Below are 22,339 nucleotides of genomic sequence, written 5' to 3' on the forward strand. Positions count from 1 at the left end.
TGCAGATGATAAACAATAAAAAGTTCTGCAAATAAAATCTGTATGATCAAATTTCATTAATCAATTAAAATTATTTAACAGCAGAAACAATACAGAAGGATGCTAATAAAAACTTCAAAATAATGTAGATAAATATTATCCCAATTTAAAGGGGGTAGGCTGAGTTGCCATGTGAACTACTTCAGTCAGTGCCTCTCCACTGTTTACAGCAATAACTGTTACAGTTTATGCTACCACTGATATAAAAAAATCTACTTGAACAGTAGCAAACCAGAATTTATGCATCTGTAGCAATACCTTAAAAGTATTTGCTAAAGTCTAGTGAACAACTACATGACTGACCTCTCTGCATCTCTAACTTGAGCTATCTGTGTGCTTCTGTCATGAACCAATGACCTACTTAGGGCAGTCTTTGTCACTGAGAAGTGCTCAGCATATCTTTGCTCTCATATCTTTGTTGTTTCCAAAATAAATATTATATGGCAAATACACCTACAATCATTATTAAACATTAAGGAAGTAATTTATTACTTATCCTTTTGAAATATTAATAATGGTCCCAGAACTAAGAACTTGCTTACAAAATTAACTTGGAGTTCCAAGTTGTGGGCAAGTCACCAGTATTTCTGTAGTTAATTGCCCTTTGTATTACATTAGACTATTCACATTTGCATCTCTTCCTTCCAAACATGAGACCTCCCTTCAAGCAAATGGCATGAGCTGAGCAAGGGGCAGTCAAGATGAACACCAGATAGGGGAGGGGCAGAGATGTCAGGGCAGATCTGGAGCGGTGTAGGTTAAGGAAGAGTAGGAGAGCTGTAGGAGAGCAGCTGTCAACACCACTGCTTCTGCTCTTGCTACAGAAAATACCACTGAAGAGCAAGGTCACAGAACGGGAGAATAGCCATGGTTCTGATTCTGAAATTTGATTCACAAAGGCAGACTGCTATTTCTGTGTGTCTAATCTATCCAGTTGTTTTAAGTTTCCACTCATGATTTACCATTTTCATATCACAGCTCTGAAATCATGCTGCATGCTTAAATGCAACACTAAAACCTCTCGGAGAGGTTAAAGAGCCAGAGGCCTTCTCTTCATCCTCTTAAGCCATTGTGGCCCCATATACTCCCAGTTAGGGGAAACTGAACTGCCGCATTCACATCTTTTGGCACAACTCTGTGAAGAGATTGCTCCCAGAACAGCAACGCAGACTCTCCCGCCTTTCATACACCTCTTACCACATGTGGAGAGCTGGGACACTTAAAGTCCTCCAAAGCACAGGGGAAGATGTAGTCTCTTCACTGGCATCATGCTTTCGTTTAACCCAAGCACCATGTGAAAAAATAATTAAACCTCTCCCACAAAACATAGAAAATCATCCTAAATATACAGACTGTTGGCAGAATGTCTGAAATGAATAATAATTTCAACAGAAAGAAACCTACTTTTTGTCTTCAGGTTTAATCACAGATGGATCTGTAAGATTTTCCCCAACACCTACAACAGATAGACAATATGTGTTACAAACGAAGGTTGTCATGATTTCATAATCTGACACTTAACAAAAAATGTAATTAACCATTTTCTTGGTACATCATACAGTGTAATAGTTAAAGAGGTCATGAGCTGGAGTGAAAATGCTATGAGTATAAAAATCTGTAAAGGACTGGCAAAGTAGTTATTATTACAGTTCTGACTTCAGCTACTTTGAGGTTAATTTATTAGTAGATGGAAGGTGTATGCAAATACAATAAATATTATATTGAAGCTCAACAAACTAAAATGTGACCAACCAAAAGATTGTTATTTTACGTGGAATAAAGGTACTAACCAGACATGGATTTTTCCAATATCAATAGAGCTACTTTCAGACACACATTCTCTTCATGGCAACAAACACAAGAAGCCACAACTTCATGATGTGCAAATATTTGGGTCTGTTATCCCTTTCTCCATTTGGGTGGCCAAGGAAACATATTAAAGAAATAATTACATTATGATACCTGAATGCTGATACCTCCATTGCAGTTTTCACCAAACTGATTAAAGTATACTACCTTTACAAAAACCATCTTTTCTTATATCTGACAAAGTCGCCACACTTTTACAGTAATGAAAAATCTATTGTCATATGACCATGTGATATGGAATTATTTTTATTTCAACAAGGTAAATTTATGTTCTGCAACAAAAATAAAGATTCTGGAGACAGCATAATGTGACTGAAATAACCCCAAATTTCAATGTAGGCCATTTCAGTGTATGTAAATTAGGCAAAATGTGGTGTCTATATGTGTATGTGGAGATGTCCCTGGTATTAAATAGTAAATAGTCGTGTAGATTCATCCTAGTAGAATTGCGAGGAGATCAACCCTTGTACTTTTCCTCAGTTCCAGATTAGAGAATTAAAGATAAACACGAAGCCAAAACTAGAGCTGATCTCAGTTTGTTTGAGGCGAAAACTGAGATTTACATAGATGTTTATATTCTCCATTTTTGAGCCAACACAGTTGTTCTGGAACTGTGAGAGTTATGTAATAAACCTGAGCAAATGTCATACAAATTCTCATAGGCTGTGGCAAAGACACAGTTATTCTTTCTGTGCCATTTTTTTATGTGCAACTAAAATCAGTCAAGGCTAGGATGGAATTATAGGCTTACTTTGCATAGTAAGTATATATTTTTGTAATTTACAGCTTCTGGATGCTGTAAAATATAAATATGCTAAGTCTCTGGCTACTCATAGACTTTTCCCTTGACAGAAATGAAAAGCAATAGTGTTTATATTGTTTGATGGGTGATGTTCATCTGAACATTGTCAACTGTTCTATCTCCTCAAAATATGCCATCTTCCCACTTAAATATGTACAGTAAAATGATCACATGCTCTTTGAAGGAGTCACTAGACTTCATGAATAACATTCAGGCTAACAGCTTATTTAAACTGCATACAGATTTATTAATATGAACAATAAAAAATGCAGATAGCAATTCACACATTTTTGAGAGATTTACATACACATTAAGTGTGCATATATATATGAGTACATTTGAATCTCTATATTATTTGTAGATCTTATAAAAAATAAAAATATTTTAACTGTGGAGTGGCTTTTTGGAGCTGGATGAAATATTCCTGCAGTTTGTATAACTGCTCTTTTGGTCTTTCAGCCTGGAGGCATTTGGAGCAATATTATTTTCCCATTACACCTACATTAACCTAGACTGTTTCTGTGTGTTCTCATTTATTGGCATCACACAACAGATATCCAGAGGTTTCTTGAGCTTTGCATATTCTCATATAAGTGAAAATTTGGCCCATTCCTCAGTACTAAATTCTCTTTTGAGATGATTGCTTTTCATCTGGTTTCAAATAGCAATCCCATGCTAGCAGTCACCTTGCAAATCCAGAACAAGGAGTTCCCCACGGGTGTAGACATAGGTCCAGTGAGAAAAGGCCAGCATCATCTCTTCCAGCAGGCTGATGGGAGTAATCTCATCTCCATTGTTGTTGTTGTACTTCCGAAATTCACCAGTCATGTACTTCTCAATGGTCAGCCACTGGTTTGCTGAATGGCAGTAGATGAGGAAAACTTCCAGGAACCTGTAGATATAAAAACTGTCTGTCAGGAGCTGGCTAGGTAAAAAGCATCGTCACAATCAGCAAACTGCAAGATGCAGAGCAAGTATACCAAAAAGGAAGACATGTCTACTCTGGCTAGAGCATTTTCGACAACAGTAGATACCAAATGGAAGAGAGAAAAAAGGCTTTCTTGGTCTGATAATTCTCAAAAAAACCCGCACCTGATCAGAAAGTATAGTTTAGGAACAAAAACATAATCTGATTATCCTAGCCCTCTGTAAATGAGCTACATCAAATTGTTTTAGTTAATGATATAAAAGGCCTTCTTGCTTAAGTCTAAGGAACAGAATGTTTATTTTGCTACCGCATGTAGCTATAAAGACAAAGTTCAAAGCTGCCTACCTTTCCTCTTAAAATTAACTATCCTTAGACATTATTTTTACCATTGAGTTTTTGCACAATGATCCATGATGGAAAAGGAGGCTGAAAAGAGAAACCTCTTCCACCTAGTACTTTAAGACATTGAATTTACCTTGGAGTATAGGGAATAGTATGAGGTTTCACTTGGTTGAAGGTATAGATTAACTTCTGGGCAACCCTTTGCTGTTGAATCTCCTGAAAAAAATGTAGTGTTATAAACACCACTTCATTTTCATGAAGAAAGGTGTCATAAATTTGTAAAAAAACTAAACAAACATGCACAACCCCCTGATTATTTTTTACACATAGGAAATACATCTTCCTCAAAACCGTTTTTCTTTCCAAAAGATAGCATCGAAACATGTCAACCTTGCTGAAGACGTTAACAAGTAAGCAGTCTAATGTCAGGCTAGACCAGGGAGTGTTCCTTCAGGTCTGAACTCACCCTCAGACAGAGATGTAATACTGTGCCATGGTGAAAGATCTTTTGCCAAGTTTGAACCACCTCTGGCAGGAAAGACTTCACAATAAATACTTGTCCCAACTTTAATACATCACTCTCAGACCAAGTACAAATGACCTTCATGGCCCTCCGCAGGCCCCCATCCATCTCCTCCCGCGACAGGACTTGGATCATTGCAGTCGTGCCACACTGGGACCAGGAAGACATGCTTTTATCAAGATTCATAGGTGAACTTTCTTCTAGCTGATAGACTGTCACTTCCTCTCCAGCTTAAACAAAAGAAAGTTTTGTTAGCAAAAGTCATTAGCAGAAACAGGAGAGAACAGCATTTTCATTTAATGTATTTAAATAACACACCATTTTGCACACCTTTCTAAGCCACACTTTTTTAAGAAGAGAGCCTTTTTATCATAACTGTTCATCTGTCTGAAAACTTCCCAGCCTAAACTTAGACTATTTAGTACATTCATTCTTCTGCTATGATAATAAGTGGTCCAAAGAGCTTGTATTAAGCCTCTTAATAAAGATAAATTCAAGACATCCTGGATGCCTCCACACAAACAAAGCTCACTGATATTCTAGTCTATAGCAGTCATTTAAAAGGACATCTTTTTAAAGGGTTACCATTTTTATCTCCAGTGCATGAACTCTAAATGGCCCGTGTGTAATTTTGGTAAGACTGAAGTTAATTGTAAATCTGTGGAACACTTCCAGTATTTTTCTTTTAAGTCTGTGTTTCACAAAGTAAACCCCAAAAAACCCAAACACCCAAACAAACCTGCAGGAGCAGAATATCCGAATTCAAATCTTACTTTAAAAATAGTTAAAATAATAGTTTAAAGTAATAGTTAAAAACAAATCTAGAGAAAAAATCATGACATCAAGGCAAACAGTTTGTAACAGTTATTGACTATAAGATTAAAGGAGTTTAATTTTGTATTTGATACAAAATTGACTCTAGTCGAGAGTGCCACCTTTTGCCGCAGACAGAGAGCTGAGTTGTTTCAAAAGTGGTGACTTGGCCATGATGTGATGAGCCAGGGAAATTAGATGGAAAAGGACATTTCTAGGAGAACAAGCTAAAGCAAGTTATCAGGAATCTTACAGTTTTGGTATTTTAAACTAATATTTGAATTTTTTAATAGAAATGTTATTTGCAAAGATGAAGTGTTTAAGATGTTCTGCTCCTGCTAGTAACATTTTTTCTGCAAGCAGAACCTAGTGAGCTGTAACTCAGTTGCTCTCTGTTTCCCCCTGGAGCGCTGTAGTAGCATTCCTCTCTTGCAGCAGAATCAGTAACATTTTTCTGTTGCCACCATTTGTAAACTAACAGAAAAGTGGACTGATTTTTTAAATCTGGCTTTCCTTCCTACAATTTGCATTATTTGTAATGTTAAGGCATAAGAAGCAGGTTTTCCCTGGTAAGTGTGACAAGGTAACTAAATTGCCAAAATGACAAAGACTGTCATAAGCAATCACAAACTGTATTCAGACCAGTAGATTTCCTTCCCACTCTTGAGCTTGCCTTTTACCAGTTAGAAAAAATGCAGATGCTGTTGAATCCAGCAATTTACGCACATTTTAATTTAAAATACAACAACTAGAAAAGTCAGTATCTTACACAAAAGACAGACGCTTGAATAAAGATAGTATAACTAGACACATTTTTAAAACTTACATTAAATCTTCATTTCATTATCTTTTGACAGTTTAATACCAAGAAAGGTATCTCCTGGGAGCTTCAAAGATTAGAATGCTCAATATGGCCATTATCTACAGCAATCAGGTCACAAGAAATGCTATGATGCTGCAAGTATCAGCAATTAGTTGCAGTGACACAAAATATTCCACCCATTGAGAAGGTGGTACATAGATATCAACTGTCTATAGGCAGAGCTTCTGCTGCTGTAAGCCAATACTGCACACTAATTTCAGAACTCTTCCCAAAAATTTATGGATTATGCTCTACCACTCTTCAGTTACAGCAATTTTTTTTTCTTTAACACTAAAGACACTAAAAGTTTTCTGTGCCAGGTACAGGAATCATGCCCTTTAAATCACTATCTGGTTTTCTTCTTGATGGCATTTCCTATACATAGATTTACATGCGTGTCTGTGTTTGTGTCTGTGTCTGTGAAGAGAAACAGAGAGAATGAAGTTATCAAGGTTTAGGGGAAACTTCTGGCTGAGTTCAGTGATCCTAATGATAGATACATAAAAGGTGGAGTTAGACTCATCTCTGAGGTTGACAGCAATCACATGAATACTAACAGATACAAGCTACAGCAAGGGAAACCCCAACAAATACAGGGAAAAACACTAGATTCATTATTAAGTCAATCAAACACTGGAAGAGGTTGCCCAATGAAAATTAGGAGTCTCCATTTATAGACATAATCAAAATGCAGTTGGACAGGGCCTCAGCAATCTGATCTGAATTGATCGGAGAGGGAGTTGGGCAAGATGACCTCCAAAAGTCCCTAAACTGCTGCATGATTACATTACAATTCTATCTTGTTTTGTGTCTTTCAGAAAAAAAAAGAATTGTTGAAATAAGGAAATTTCTCACAGTCTTTAAAAGATAATGCACCAACTATTTATAAAGCAAAACATATAAGCAAGAAGTTGGTACTCACCAAAGAGCTGGACTGGTGTAAATGGTATAGTCTGAGCAAGTCTCATTAAGTTGTTTCTTTCAACAGCTGCAAAGAACATAGATTTCACTGCTAGATTGAATAAACAAGCTGGCTAAGTTTCAAAAACACTTGGCTGCACTTTACGGTAGTGTACAAAGCCAAGGAGGACGCAGCAGTGTGATACTGTGTCACATCTGATCACCATTCATTTTATGTAGACAGCAACTCCCCTTTGCACACTGTTGTGTTTTAGGAATTATATTCCCCAATTTGGTGTTCCCAATTCAGTGTTCCCACTGGAACATGTCAAACCATGCTCCATTCTTTCACTCCTCCTCCCCCTGTCCTTCCCCCTGTTGGGGCTGGAAAGGAGAGCTGGAGGCACAAAAGGTAAAGATCATGGGTTGAGATAAGTAGAGTTTACTGGAAACAGCAAGGAAATGAAGAGTAACAATACTGACGACAAAGAGTACAAAAAATGACCCCTGACAATAGAAAATACCACAGACTCAGAAGGGACCCCTCCTCCCCAGAAGAGACTCCCTTCCCCTCAGCTTTGGCAATGACCTGAGGTGGTAGACAACAACCTCTGGGTCCTAGCCAAGGCCCCTGCTGGCTTCTGCAAATAATTAAACCTGTCCTAGCCAGGAACAGGACAGAAAGATACCAGAAACTCAGTCAGCATTAAAGGTTTGCATCTGGAATAATAACCCAGATTCCAAATTCAATCATTACTCTTCTACAGGCTTCAGCAGGCTTCGGTCTCCTCTACAGGATTAACTTCGGGGTAATTTATAGTGACAGCTGACAGTCCAGGTCTCCTTTAGACATTTCAGAAGTTAACACAGCCTGAGAAATGGAGATAAATTCTTCACTTTTCCTCCTTTGAGAAACCAAACATCCTTCAAGAACCCGAACGCAATGACTGCCTCAGGCCTCAGCTGTACTACTTGTCCATTTAGGGGCAGGTTAGATGCAAACATCTGCAAAACTGTGAAGATGTGCATTCCAGAAGAGAGAGTTTTCAGTGGAGATGAGTGAGAACTAACTGGTGACAAAGAAACAGATTTTTAAAAACCAACTAACCAACCAACCAACCAAAACCAAACCCCAAAACAACCTGAAGGCAATGCGGGATACGAGCTGCTTTAGTAAGGCACTTCTTGATACCCAGAAGCCATGGAATCAGGTTTGCACTCCATTTTTTCAACCTAGCAAATTACATTTGGTTGATTCAATGCTCTGCAAAAGCAAACTGGAGAAGGAAGCCTTCCACACTTTTGGGGAACAAATAATTAAACCATTTTAATCAGAGGAGAACGAAAGAGTTGTGGCAGACTAGCATTGTAGAAAAGACTTGAGTTCTGTTGTCACGTGCATGATGATGGTTAGCTAGAAGTCAGAAAGCATTAGGGACAACTAAAATTGCCCAAATTTTTGTCAAGCTAATTCAATATAAATCAGCTAATCTGTATCAACTACACTTTTTCCCTACCTGAGACAAATAGTAGGATTGCACAGAACTCCAGGAACTTGCCAAAAAGAAGTCAGATCCACCCCTTCTTCCATACCATGTCCTTCATGTCCAGGTCATTCACCTTCTAATTATATACAGACAGATAGGTAGATAGATATGTACTGGTATCATTTCCATAATCAATGGTCATCCCTCCCAGATGCCTGTCAAGTTCATTGGGTCCATGACTGTGAGTTCTATCTGTCCTAGATGTCTTCCAGGGCAGGAGGGCTGCTGTGCTGTCAGGTGGTTGCAAGGTGCATCATGAGCTCATGACTGGTGTATCTGGAGCAGTCCATGCCCACTGGCCATGGTAGTTATGGCACGCAGTGGCAGGGTCATTAAGCAACCAACATTACATACACAGTCTGACATTGCAGACTATTCCCACTCAAAAATCAAATCCCCCTGAGGTACACATCGTGTTTCCCCATCCATCTGCATCACCAAGAGTGCTCAAATGCTTGAGCAAAAACAATCACATGGGTGGGTTTGCCTTTGCTTGAGGCAGGACTAATCCAAACTGACTTCCCAAACATATTCCTCATTTCCACCATGGGAGCTTTCTCCCCTTCTACAGTACATGGGAGTTTTGATTGGGCAGGACCAGCTTGACTGGGAGAGCCTCAGGTGTTAATTAACCTGGTGGTTTTTGCTAATTGTAAATCCCAATGTTTGAAGGTCCCACCAATGTGCTTTTAACAGTCCATTGTATCATTCAGTTTTCCCAGAGGCTGGTGCATGACAGGGAATATGATACCCACTCAACACTGTGCTCTCTGGCCCAGGGGTCTCTGAGGCTATTTTTGAAATGAGTCCCGTTGTCCAACTGACCTCTTTCCGGGGTGCCATGTCACCACAGGACTTGCTTTTCAAGGCCCAAGATGGTGTTCCAGGCAGTGGTGTGAGCCACAGGGTGCATCTCCAGCCATCCATTTCTTCCTTGTACATATAAAGAGCTTGCCTTGGCAGGTTTGCAATGTAATCAATCTGCCAGGTCTTCCCACATTTATATTTTGACCATTGTCCCACATATCATAGAGGCTTTACCCTCTTTTGATTTCAGCACATTTCACAGTTATTGAGAGCCCATCTGTATTGTTGCATCTCTTCCCTGATGACCTGAGGTGTTATGGGCCCACCAACCAGAAATAATTCACCTTTGTGTTGCTAGACCAGGTCCACCTGAGACACTTTTATCTTGGCAGCCCAATCCACCTGTCCATTGTTGTGATGCTCTTCAGTAGCCTCTTGGGTGCGTGTGCATCTACATGATGTACTTTTACAGCGAACTTCTCTACATAGTCAGCAATGTCTTTCCACAGTTCAGCAGCCCAGGTGGGTTTACCTCTGCATATTTATCTTTTTCCATTGGTCAAGCCACCCCTACAGAGCATTTCCTACCATTCACAAGTCATTGCAGAGGTAGAGCACTGGCCATTTCTCTTGTTTGGTGATATCTAAAGCCAGCTGGATGACTTTCAGCTCTGCAACCTGACTTCATCCATCTTGTCCCTCAATAGCTTCTGCAACTTGTCACATAAGATTCCATACAGCAGCTTCCCCTTTTTGACGTTTCTCTGCAGTACAGCAGGAAGCATCGATGAAAAGACCATACTGCTTTTCATTTTCTGATAGCTGATTATATGGTGGGACCTCCTCAGCACCAGTCACCTTTCCCTCCTCTTTTTCCAATGATATTCCAAAATTTTCACCTTTGAGCCAGTTCATGATGACTTCCAAGATCCCTGGGTGATTGGGATTTCCTGTTGAAGCTTGCTGTGTGATCAGGGTGATCCACTTAATCCATGTGTGGCATGATGTGTGGCAGGGACTTTCCCTTCACACATCCATCAAGCACTGGTATTCAGGGTGCCAGGAGGAGCTGTGCATCAGTGCCAATCCCTTCTAAAGCAGCTTGAACTCCTTCATAAGCTGCCAGGATCTCATCTTTAGATGGGGTGTAGCAGGCCTCGAGTCCTTTTTATTCCCGACTCCAGAACCCCAGAGATCATCCTCAAGTCTCCCTGGACACATTTTGTCAGAGACTCCAGGAAAGATCATTCTTCCCATCTGCAGTGTAGAGCACAGTTTCCAGATCTTGTCCTGTCCTAACTGGCCCAGGGGCTACTGCACAAACAATCTCCTGTTTAATTTGTTCAAAAGCTTGTTACTCAGGATCCCACTTAAAATCATTGTTCTTCTGGATCACAAGAGAGAACTCACAATCTGAGTGTAATCTGGAATATGCATTCTCCAAAAGCCCACAGTGCATAGGACAGCCTGTGTTTCCCTCTTGCTGGTTGGTGGGGACATAGCTGCTATTTTGCTGAACATGTCCATCAGAATCTGTCGATGTCCATCCTGCCATTTTACTTCTAAGAACGGAATTTCCTAGGCAGGTCTCTAAATCTTATTGTGTTTTACAGCAGGACTGGCCTTCAGGAGGATTTGGATTATCTTCTCCCCTTTCTCAAAAGCTTCCTCTGCTGCGTTGTCTCACAAGTTGATGTCATCCATGTATTGCAAATGTTCTGGAGCCTCACCCTTTTCCAGTGCAGTCTGGATCAGACCAAATACTGATATATTTGCATCAGGCAAATACTGTGGCTGTATTTCCACTTCTTGGGCAGCTGGTTCCGGGTGTACTGGACATCCCTCCAGGTGAAAGCAAACTGTGGCCTGCCCTCTGCTTCTAAAGGAATTGAGAAAAACCCATTTGCAATATTGATGGTGCTACCACTTGATTGCCTTGGGCTCCAGTTCATACTGAAGTTCCAGCATGTCTGGCACAGAAGTGCTCAGTGGTGGTGTGACTTCATTCAGGCCATGGTAGTCCACTGTCAGTCTCCACTCTCCAGTGGACTTACACACTGGCCATATATGTTAAGGAGTGAGCCAGTCTTGCTGGCCACTCCCTGGCTCTCCAGTTCAGGAATCACTCGTGGATGGGGGTCACAGAGTCCTGGTTGGTGTGATATTGCCAACACTGCATTGTTGTGGTAGCCATCAGTACCTGTTCTTCTTCAACCCTCAGCCATCCCACAGCAGAAGGTCCTCTGAGAGACCAGGCAAGGTGTTCAGCTGTCTGATTTCCTCTGTCTCTACAGCTCTCCCAAAAGCACAACAAAGCCCTTTTGGGTCTTTGAAATACTCTTTCCTGAGGTAATCTGCTCCAAGGATTCATGAGGCCTCTGTGCCAGTCACGATGGGATGTTTTTACCATTCATTCCCAGTCAGGGTTACTTCAGCTTCCAGTACAGTCAGCTGTTGGGACCCCCCTGTCACCCCAGAAATAGAGATGGGTTGTGCCCCTACATATCTTGATGGCATCAGGGTACATTGTGCTCCAGGGTCAACTAAAGCACAATACGGTTGTATGTCTGATGTGTCAGGCCATGAGATTCACACAATCCAATAGATCTGATTGTCCCCTTCCCCCATTTGGCTGGAGGAAGGACCCCTCTAACTCTGGTCATAGTAGTCATGGTTCACTTGTAAATATGAGCTGGAGGATTGGAATATGTCCCTTCAAGAGGATTGGAAGTAATATCAACCCTTCTATTCTGTCTGAGGGCTTGCCCACTGGCAACTGGAGTGGTGTTTGGTGGTTGTTCTTCCTCTCAACTCACATACCCATGCTGCCAGGTCAGAGGTGGGGTTTCCATCCCACTTCCTCATGTCCTCTCCATGGTCACACAGCAAAAATCACAGATTACCTCGTGGTGTGTACCCTCCCTTGAGCAGGCGACTGCTTGCTCCCAATAGCAGAGACTCTGGTCCATACTAGTAGAGCATGGAAAATTTTCTCTTTAACTTGCTCAATGCGATACTAAGCAAGTTCACAGATGATCCAAAACTGGGAGGAGCTGCTGACTCCCTCAGAGGCAGGGAGGCCCTGCAGAGAGACCTTTCCATAGCTGAAGTGCAGGCCAGTAGGGAGGAAAAAAAGGTGATCTTCATATTGCCAGCGTTGGGTAGTCACCTTTCCCTCACACTTGACAGGAGTCACCTCTGAGAGTTTCTGTCCTCTTCCCAATCCCCTTGTCAATGCCCACATCCTGGGATAGGGATCCCAATTGCTTGGTTTCACTTCCATCTAGTTCCATATCGTGGGCCACAACATCCCAGCATCAGAGCAGCCAGGTCACCAGGGGTTCTCCTGACTAGTGGGTGAAAATTGTTTGCATACCTTGCAGCTCACCTAGGGAGTGATTTTCTCTGGTCCTGCTTCCTGTTCTGAGGGCCCTGCTTCCTCTTCATCCCTCAGTATGCAAACTGGTTTGGCTTGAATTTCTTCTTCTGTATAGGAGCAACTGCTACCAGCATGGGTAGTTCCTCTGGTTCACCTGCAGTTTGAGTGGCCCCAGTGCCTATTGCTCTGCTTTCCTGCTCTTCCCCCTGAGGGTGCTTTCTAGTATTGTGAGCAGTGTCTGATAAACAATAGCCAGGGCCCTGCACACTGCAGAACTTTTCGTCTCTCTGGAGCTGCCACAGCATTTTTCTTTCAAATATTCTGCCACTTCATCAGGGTCCTGTAGTTGTTCAGGGGAAAACTTCCAAGCCATTGGAGCAGAATAATCCTTCAGAAGCTGGCCCATTTTCTCCCGCATTACAGGCCAATCATGACTATCCACCCTCAGGGTAGATCTCTGAAAGACCCTCCTAAGAATCCCTTTTTCTAATCAGGGTGTAAAACTGTACGAAGAGACCTGGCAGACTTAGCAACAAGATCATGCTTTCCTTAATATTCAAAGGGAATTCAAAATTCTCAAGCACTGTTGTAACAGACCTCAAGGAGAAAAAGGGGGTGAAAAGCTGGGAAAAATAATCTTTCCCTGTTCTGCTCACAGGCTGGGTACAATTGTTATAGAAACACAGAATCATAGAATATGCTAAGGGACCCATCAGGAAGCAGACCCATCAGGATCAAGTCCGACTCCTAGCCCTGTGCCTGAGAGTCATACTGTGTGCCTAAGAGAGTTGTCCAAATGCTTCATGAACTCTGACAGGCTTGGTGCTATGACCACTTCCCTGGGGAGCCTGTTCCAGCACCCAAACACTCCTCAGGTGAAAAACCGTTTCCTGATATCCAACCTAAACCTGACTAACTAACCTCTGACTCAGCTCCATGCCATTTCCTCAAATCCTGTCACCAGTCACAAGAGTGAAGAGACCATTGCCTGCCCCTCTGCTTCCCTTTGTGAAGATGTTGAAGACTGCAATGAGGTTTCCCCTCAGCCTCCTCTTCTCCAGGCTGAACAGATCAAGAGACCTCAGCAGCTCCTGACAAGGCTTCCACTCCAGACCCTCCACCATCCTCATGGCCCTCTTTTGCATGATCTCTAACAGTTTAATGTCTGTTTTATATTGTGGTGCCCAAAAGTGCACACAGTACTCAACATGAGACTCCACAGTGCAGAGCAGAGTGGGACAATTGTGTCCCTTGACCAGCTGGAAATGCTGTGCCTGCTACAGCCAAGGACATGGTTAATGGTTTCCCAAAGGTCGTACCTGAGGGACAGATAGGAGACCAACACTGAATACACATCACAAGTTACTCTCTTTGCCCTTGAGGTTATAGTATCGTAAGCTGATATCACACAGTTCAGCAACAAAGCAATCCTGATCTCTCTCCCTGCTCTGAAAACGAGCACCTCAATGGGCACATAGTGCATATACTGAAATGTACAGGGTTAGGTTACAACACTGTGACATACATAATATAACAAATACTTAGATCAAATTTATTTCCAACCCACTCTTACCCTATCTGTTGTTATCTCAGCTCTTCATGTTTCACATGGAACACCAAATAAGGTTGTTGTGGTTTAGGAATGGTGTTCATCAGTTTAGTGCTCCCACTGAAACATACCAGACCATGCACTGCTCATTCACTTCCCCCCTCCCCCTCCCCCTCCTCCCAGTAGCAGGATGGAAAGGACTGGAGACACAAAAGTTAAAAACTGTGGGTTTAGATAAGATCAATTTACTGGAAACAGCAATGAAATAGAAAAATGAAAGTAACAGCAGCAATATTAGTAACAGAGGGCACAAGAGAGGCAAACAATTCACACATGAATACTTACTACACGGAAACTTGCAACAAGTGTAGAATAACCTCCAGGTCCTAGCCATGCCCCCTCCTGGCCGGAGCCAGGGTACTGACCCATCAAATCTCACAAACGTCAGCTGCTGCTGTTTTCTCTATTCAAGAATTCCCTCCTTCCAAAGGAACAGGCTCTCTGAGAAAGCCCATTGCACCCTGCCTAGAATGACTTCCACTATCTCCTCATCCTCCTCCTTTCACAAAGGGCTGCTGCTGCATCCTGCTCCTGCCAGCTCCAGTGCAGCAACACTCACACTGCACTGATGAGATGCCTTGACCCCAACTACCTTCATTGTCTGTCTTGTCAGGCATAGAAGCACCTGGAGATTTAGCAAGGTATGATAGGAAAATCCAAACTTCCCCTGCACAGACTAGTGTTTCTTCATTCAGGCTCTTTGCCAAAAAATATCAGTAACATTATTATACCTCCCTAACCGGCAGCTTATTTCTCAGGCAAACACCTTCAAAACTTCAGAGAGTCAAGCAAATATTTATGGATTTGTTCTCACAATGACTAAGTTGTCAGGAAGGGGGAGAGAGTGTAAAGTAAGGCACAAAGAGGGTAAGACTGAAACTAGGAGGCAACTTGGATGCTACAGTTCTGATGTCTAATATCCCTATTGAATGGTTGAAGGCAAGCAAAACCATCATCCAAAGCTTAGAGTGAGCCACAGCAGAGCTGTGTTTCTCTGCAGAGTGACCAAAAAGCCATGGTGACAAACTCTGGAGCTTATGGAATTTATGGAGCTTGGGTATAATCTATCCTTATTTTAAGATTATTTCTTTGGGCAAAATTTAATTAGAGATTACTGAGTCCAGAAGGGCAGACTAAAGAGCACACATGAGACATCCACCCCATGAATTGGGGTCCTCATTTGAGAAGATGTGCACTTCATACTCCAGTTCAAGGTTTGTTTATATGTACCAAATTCAACAGGAATTGGTTACTGTGTCTGAATGGTTTCGGAGCACGGACTGAAAAAACAAGATCTTCCTTTGGTACTGCACTAAGAGCACACTCTGATCATGAAATCAGTGCGTAGCAGAAAGAAGGATGTGAACAGAGGAGCTGCTAAAATCTATGCCATCTATCAGACCCTGCCAGCAGTTGCTCTAGAACTTTGAGAAGCCATGTGACATGGACTTGCAGCAGCTGCCGAACTTGGGACGAAGATGTGGTTCTTTTGGGTGTGCAGAGAGGCTGAATTATATTTGCTTGCTCAAAATAATGGCAAGAATAACACAAAAGCAATATATGGTACAGAATTCTAGTGCTGAATTTGTGGGCCTAGTTGGCTAAATTCTGTCCTAATCTTCCTGAGGAAAGAAAGCCTACACTGAAAACCTCTGAAGACATTTGTTAACTCATAAGAGAAACCACTTCCATCTGTGCTAGAAGTCCAACCTCATCTCAAATAGCATGCCAGACAAGTAACAAATCAATCACTGCAACAATGCCACCATGCCAGAGAAATTTCTTCTGTACAGTTGATTGCAAGCCAGGAGGTGTTACTCCCAGTGAAAACTGTGTAGATCTTGAATTTAAGGAGGCTGCTAATACTGCTGATTTATTCCAGCCCTGCGTGTAATGGACGCCAAGTCCTGTGGGCAATGGTGACATCTACTGGCAATCCCTGCTCTGTTCTCCTCCTGGAAAAACTTGACATCCAGGCCTTCTGGGAAAATCTGTGCGCGCTAAACTCAGGGAAAGGCAGGGCTGCAGGCGATTAGCATTCAAAGCATTTCTTCCCTGACAGATTTCCAGGAGTTCATAGGTATACAAACACAGATTAAGTAGTACAGGACCAATTAACTGAAGAAAAGAATTCCAGACAGTACAAAGGAGGATTTGGGTGGTGTGAGGGGACTGACAGCTATGAAAAATGAGTGCTGCCTCTGCCCCCTCAGGAATCCGACCTGTATTCATGATTTCCACTGGTATTTTGAGAGTGATTATCTACATCCTGCTCTGGATTTGCCATAAATACCCAGAACAGAGCAATTATCAACAAGAAAAAATTCAATAATTCTCTCATTTAAGTGTTAGACATGAATTAACACAGAACCTTCTTAGCAGTGGGCAATTGTGCACATCCTCAAAATGAAAATCACAGTGGATGACAACCGGAGAACTAATGTTCTTTTTAATTTCTTAAATTTCTCAGCTGTCATTCTGGTGCCTTCTGCTTACCTGAGTAGTGAAGATGCAAATCTTGAGATGTTTTCAAGCAGGAGAAGATTTCTGAAATAATGTTTAAAGGATTGTTGTATTAATTATTATAAGAGACACAAATGTATGATTTTTTAGTTCCTTCCATCCCAGAGTTTGTCACAAAACAGATTAATCAGAATTGCTGGCTCAGTATTCTTAAGAGGGGAATTACTAATGGGCTTTAACTACATTATAATGTACTGTATATTGGCAAATTTCAGTTATCAGTGTAATATAGCCAGATGACTTATTTATTCAAGGAAATGGTAGGAAAAATGAGGTATTAACCTCAAGGACATGTTAAGCCAGTTAGACCCCCTGGGATAGCAAAAGCACTTTGCTATCCACCATGCTTCATGGCCTCCCAAAGACATGAGTTTTCCAACTCCATCCTCAGCTATTAAGCATTCCATTAACTGCACTATTGCACCAAAGTTATAATAATACTGTCCCATTAACCCACAACATCCAAACTGCTGTTAAAATATAAGCTGAAAAACATCTTCTGTGGTTACATATTTAACAGGCTCAGACAAATCAAATTTGGTCCAAAAATCTTTGCTTTATAAAAAGCCTTTTTAATATAACCAAGAATAATGAACACATTTTCATTAACTAGATGAAATAATTTTGTTCACCTGGAAAACCATCCTTCAAAATACCAGATTTCAGTATATATATATACACATATATGTACACTGTACTACTCTTAATTTTCAAAATATGAGATAATCAGAACAATGTTTATCAAAATTTTTGAACTTTACACTTTTCTTCTTGGTGTATTCTATTTGCTTTTACTCCCTCATCTAGTGAAAGAGATCCTAAATGAAAACATCTATGGATATTGGGGAAGAGTCAGCATTTTCACTCCCCTTAGTGATTCAAAGTCCTTGGTGCTTTCTTTCTTGCTCGACCCATCTACTTTTGCAGCATTTTGTATCTTGCAAAAAGCAAAACATGAAAAGGGGCCTTTTGAGAATGAGAAAACTGGATTTTAATCAAAACAATGGTGTCCTCTAGAGACCAGCCCTACAACTCACTGCTTGCAGCAGAATGCTTCAGCACTGCAGTGCTTTGTGCACAGATGGACCTGCAAAGAGCAGCACTTAAAATGGAGATAAGACTAGGAGCAACTTATTTCTGCACCACAGCTAATCTCAAAAAGAATAGATGGCCAGCTGCTCAGCCTCTTACAGCTAAGAATCATGCCAGGAAAACTGGGAGACAGACTAAAACACAACAAATATCCGTGATGTTTACTAACACTCTGCTTTTGAGGAACAAAGTTATTCCTCACTAAAACCTTGAATTTCTTCATTGGACATTTCATAATAAATTCAGTCCTTCACAGACTTCGGAATTCCAGGTAAACAACACAAAGAGAGATATTACACAAAATTGCAACTTGAAAAATCAAGCATACATTAAAAATCTTATAATCTATCTTCAGACATACACCCTGGTTTAACGCAGGAAATCACTTAGACTGTCAGGGATCAAAGCAGCAGCATCTTCAAGAGTTTCTTCCTGCTGAAAGGACAACATTACTGGGCAGACTAGAGTAAAATAAATTATTTTCTTTTAAGATTATGCAGTTGTTATGAGAAAAACGTGTCTCATGAAAGAAATCTTTCACTTTGAAGTATAAATTAGTTACTAACACATGAAACAATATCTGCGCTATAATCCTGAACTATAGTAAATTAACTTCTATTTGGATTTTGTGCTTCAGAATTGTCAGCGTGAGAATTGCAGATGGGAATTAAAATGAGTGACAAGCAATGCAAAACTTACTGTCAGTTTCCTCTGGAGTTCTCAATCTGTTTAAAAGCAAATATTTAATATTTTAATCCAACATTCTGTCATTAAGCTAACACTGGATCACATGTAAATAGATGTGACTCAGCAATCATAAAGCAAAATAACCCTCAGTGCAACTTCGTTCAACACAATCATCACCAAACAATCCTCAGGAACTGAAGAACTGACACATTTTTCTACGTGTTTCTTTCTCTGCTTTATGTTGAGCTGCTCTTGAGTCTGCACTGCTGTTCACATCTTTTACACTGGAGTAACAGTATCGGTTACAGACCTTTCAATGGCTTGCATAACTGTTCATTTTTTTAGTCAATGCCGAGATGTATTAACAGCTACTTATGTCATTACCATTACTTGTACAAAGACATACTTCTTAAATTGGTGGTTCTTTGGATTAACAGGTCTGCTTACAAAAAGACTACTGCATCAGCATTAATATTAAAGCAGTCTTTGTTGCAGAACAAAGATATGATTCGCCTCGTAGACCAGAGATACCCCACCGAAGACAACAGATTGAGTTATTCAGGCCACCCAACAGCCTCTATGTCCTGCTGGTAAGTGTGCAGTTTGCCTGCCATCCATAAATGATGGGGTGTAAAAAAAAAAAATTACCCTAAAAAACCCAAAACCACAACAACAGCAGAACACCCAGCCGCCCCCCACACACAGCATGCATATAACCCCAAAAAACAGAGTAACTTTTTTTTCTCCTCTCCCCATGGTGAAATCACATAGGCTGTGACAGCTTTCTAGTATCTTCTACTTATTATATATGCAGTGCTGCAAAGAAAAAACAAGAGAGATCTAGAAGAAATTTATGAAAATAGGAAAGAAAGGGAAAAGGAACATACAGACAGCACTGCATGTAGCAAAAATACTAATACCATGATAATGATTAATCAAGTTGGGAAAAAAAATTAAAAACCCCACAAGAAAATGGAAACCACTTGTGAAACCTTTATACTTTCACTGAATGCAATCAAAGCTTAATAACTTCTGAAAACACATAAAGAAAATTAAGCTAAATATTTTGTAAATATGTAACTCAGCACAAAAGAGATGAATCAGTGAATGAGAGAAGTTTTCAGGAGCTGCTAGCATTGTAATTATTAAAAAATAGAACATGCAATTACACAGCAAAAGCAAATGCAACTTTTCGTGCTGACTAGATTGCAAAAATGATTAATTAAAGATGTTATGGTCATAGAACCACAAAATCACCACAGAATCATAAAACTATTAAGGTTGAAAAAACCTTGTAAATCATCAAGTCCAGCTGTCATCTTTGTGACTGAATTAGAAAATTCAATTATTGTTAGAATTGGAAAGGGTGTCTATTCCACCTAAAATGATACACTTTGTTTAAGTGGATCTCCTTTATCTCCATTAATAAGGCTTCCTTGAAAGGAACTTAAACAAACTCAATTGCCTTAACTCTCCATTTCTCATTAATTTCTTATCCTAAGTGTATTGCAGAACTGGAGAGTACAGACATCTCTTTCTGAAAACATGTGATGAGTATCTTAATATACTAATAATACATACGAGGAGTTCTTGTTCAGATTACTTTTCTTCAAGTTTCCAAATACGCTATTACTCGAATCCTGAAAAAAGAGAGATACTTTTACTGGTAAAATATGCTAATCTTTATCATATACATGGTGCACAGCTCAGGAAAGTACAGTCTTGAGAACAATTGTTGATATGCTTATTGTTGAATAGTGACCCTGACAGGCAGGTGAACCATAGCACTGCCATACCTACACTAAAATGGAACTGATTTGCTCACATAGCAGTTTTCCATGTTGTCTACAGACATTCGAATTAAATACTCAGGTCACCACCTACATCTCAAAACACTCACAAAGCTTGTTAAAGGTCTTTTAACACATGCAGTATTAGAGAACTTCCTTTTTGTTGGAAAATTCTAATGCAGGGATAGTCTTTACATTTTTTGAAAATAAATTCCCTCAAAACCCCTGGAACAGAAGAAGGTAACACACCAAGCAGCTTTCCAGGGATATTTAGATCACATATTTTCCAGGTCTTAAAGAAATACTCAAATAATCTTTTAAACTTCAAGCCATATTAGGAAAAAATGGGCCAGCCAGGTCCTCCTAATGTGGTAGTAAGAAATGGAATTTTTCTTCTGAATACTAGTCAGGCAGATTTCAATCCTCAAAAGAAACACACACACACACACACACAGACACATGCAATAGTTCAAGGACAACTAAGTCCAAAGATCAATCAACTGAATTTCAACTTTTAATTTAACCTGAAACTTAACTCACTTCTAATTTTTTTTTAATTTCTCTCATATTTTGAAATTGTAGCTTGCTTGGAAGATGAAAAAATCATTAACAAAACCTTCCTAGACACTCCCTTGCTTTGCTCCCTGCTACCTATCAAGAAAGCTTCACTTTCGGAGAGATACATATCTTTAAAATACATCGTTGTCCAAGTGAAACATTTGGATGCAGCAACTTTGTTACATCTCAGTGATAAATATAAGCTTTCATAGTCCAGAGAGGACTTAAGGAGAGGCATAACAGTGCAGTGGATACTGGAGACTGTACCTTGAAAGAATAAATAACTTGAATTTGGTGTTGCGGAAGCGACTGGTTTCAGCCTAACTCCAATATTGCTGTTAATCATGGTCGGAATGGTTTTTTTACAATTTTAAAAATCTCTCACTTGAGTTTTATCCAAATACATCTTGATATAAGATTTGAAGCACCAGATTACTTGGTTCCCTCACACAGTTTTCCTGACTTTACTTTTATTTTGCCTGGCTGATCCTGTGTTTCACATTTCAAAGATTTATTGATTTAGAGTCTAAGTTTGGGTTTTACAGAATACAAAATCAGTAAATGTATTTCTATTTCGCTCTCTCATCACTTTTTCCTACAAAACCCCATTATTTTTATTCCTTTAAAAAAAAAAAAAAAGATAACATTTTCAGTGAAAAATAAGCTAGCCTTTGAAAGATCTCCATTTTAATAGCCAAAAGTGCTATAAGTAAAATCAGCAAGGAAGGGTGCTTTGGTGCTCTTGAAAAGGAGGAGGAAAGGATTCTTTCACATTTCCTTTTCTTAACTTATTCTTTGTTAATTTCCTTTCATTTCTCTGAGATATCACTACAAAATTTAAAGAATGGTACGTTTTCTTCTATCAGCTATAACATTTCTTCTATTAGCTACAGAAATTTAAAACAGATAGTAGTTTCCACAATCCAGACTCCTGCTCAAGTCTCCAGGAAACATAAATTGGTCTAGCTCCATCAAATTCAAGGAGCTTATGTTGGTTCACACAGGAAAAGGACCTTTAGATTACAGAGCTGCAGATTAATTCTTGTAAGTAATAAAATACGGTGTTTATAAAACAATGGTTAAGAAATCTATGCTTTGCAATTATTATCCGTATTTAACTACCCCTTTGCAAGAAATAACTTTGTGATGAAGTGAGTGCTATGTAGCTAACTTTCCAAAATTTGCTTCTAATCCATTCTGCCCAAAAGTTCAAGACCAAGTTTTGTGCTTTCATTGCCCGATGAAACATCCACATGTCATTTGTGACTA

The 22,339-nt window shown here is 40.1% G+C and overlaps 1 protein-coding gene across 1 annotated transcript in view; it reads right to left on the reverse strand.

The window, feature by feature from the left end:
* Positions 1 to 22,339, reverse strand: part of TRPM6 (transient receptor potential cation channel subfamily M member 6) — a 73,093-nt gene that overhangs the window by 7,327 nt on the left and 43,427 nt on the right. The window contains exons 29-36 of the mRNA XM_032097106.1: positions 20,304 to 20,362; positions 18,735 to 18,760; positions 16,917 to 16,967; positions 7,101 to 7,166; positions 4,447 to 4,733; positions 4,114 to 4,196; positions 3,397 to 3,602; positions 1,444 to 1,495 (exon numbers count right to left, since the gene is read on the reverse strand). Of these exons, the coding sequence (XP_031952997.1) occupies positions 1,444 to 1,495; positions 3,397 to 3,602; positions 4,114 to 4,196; positions 4,447 to 4,733; positions 7,101 to 7,166; positions 16,917 to 16,967; positions 18,735 to 18,760; positions 20,304 to 20,362 (830 nt within the window). The remainder of the gene's footprint in view (positions 1 to 1,443; positions 1,496 to 3,396; positions 3,603 to 4,113; positions 4,197 to 4,446; positions 4,734 to 7,100; positions 7,167 to 16,916; positions 16,968 to 18,734; positions 18,761 to 20,303; positions 20,363 to 22,339) is intronic.

Source organism: Corvus moneduloides, chromosome Z (genome assembly GCF_009650955.1).
Source record: "Corvus moneduloides isolate bCorMon1 chromosome Z, bCorMon1.pri, whole genome shotgun sequence".
In the NCBI taxonomy this organism is placed as follows: Eukaryota; Metazoa; Chordata; class Aves; order Passeriformes; family Corvidae; genus Corvus; species Corvus moneduloides.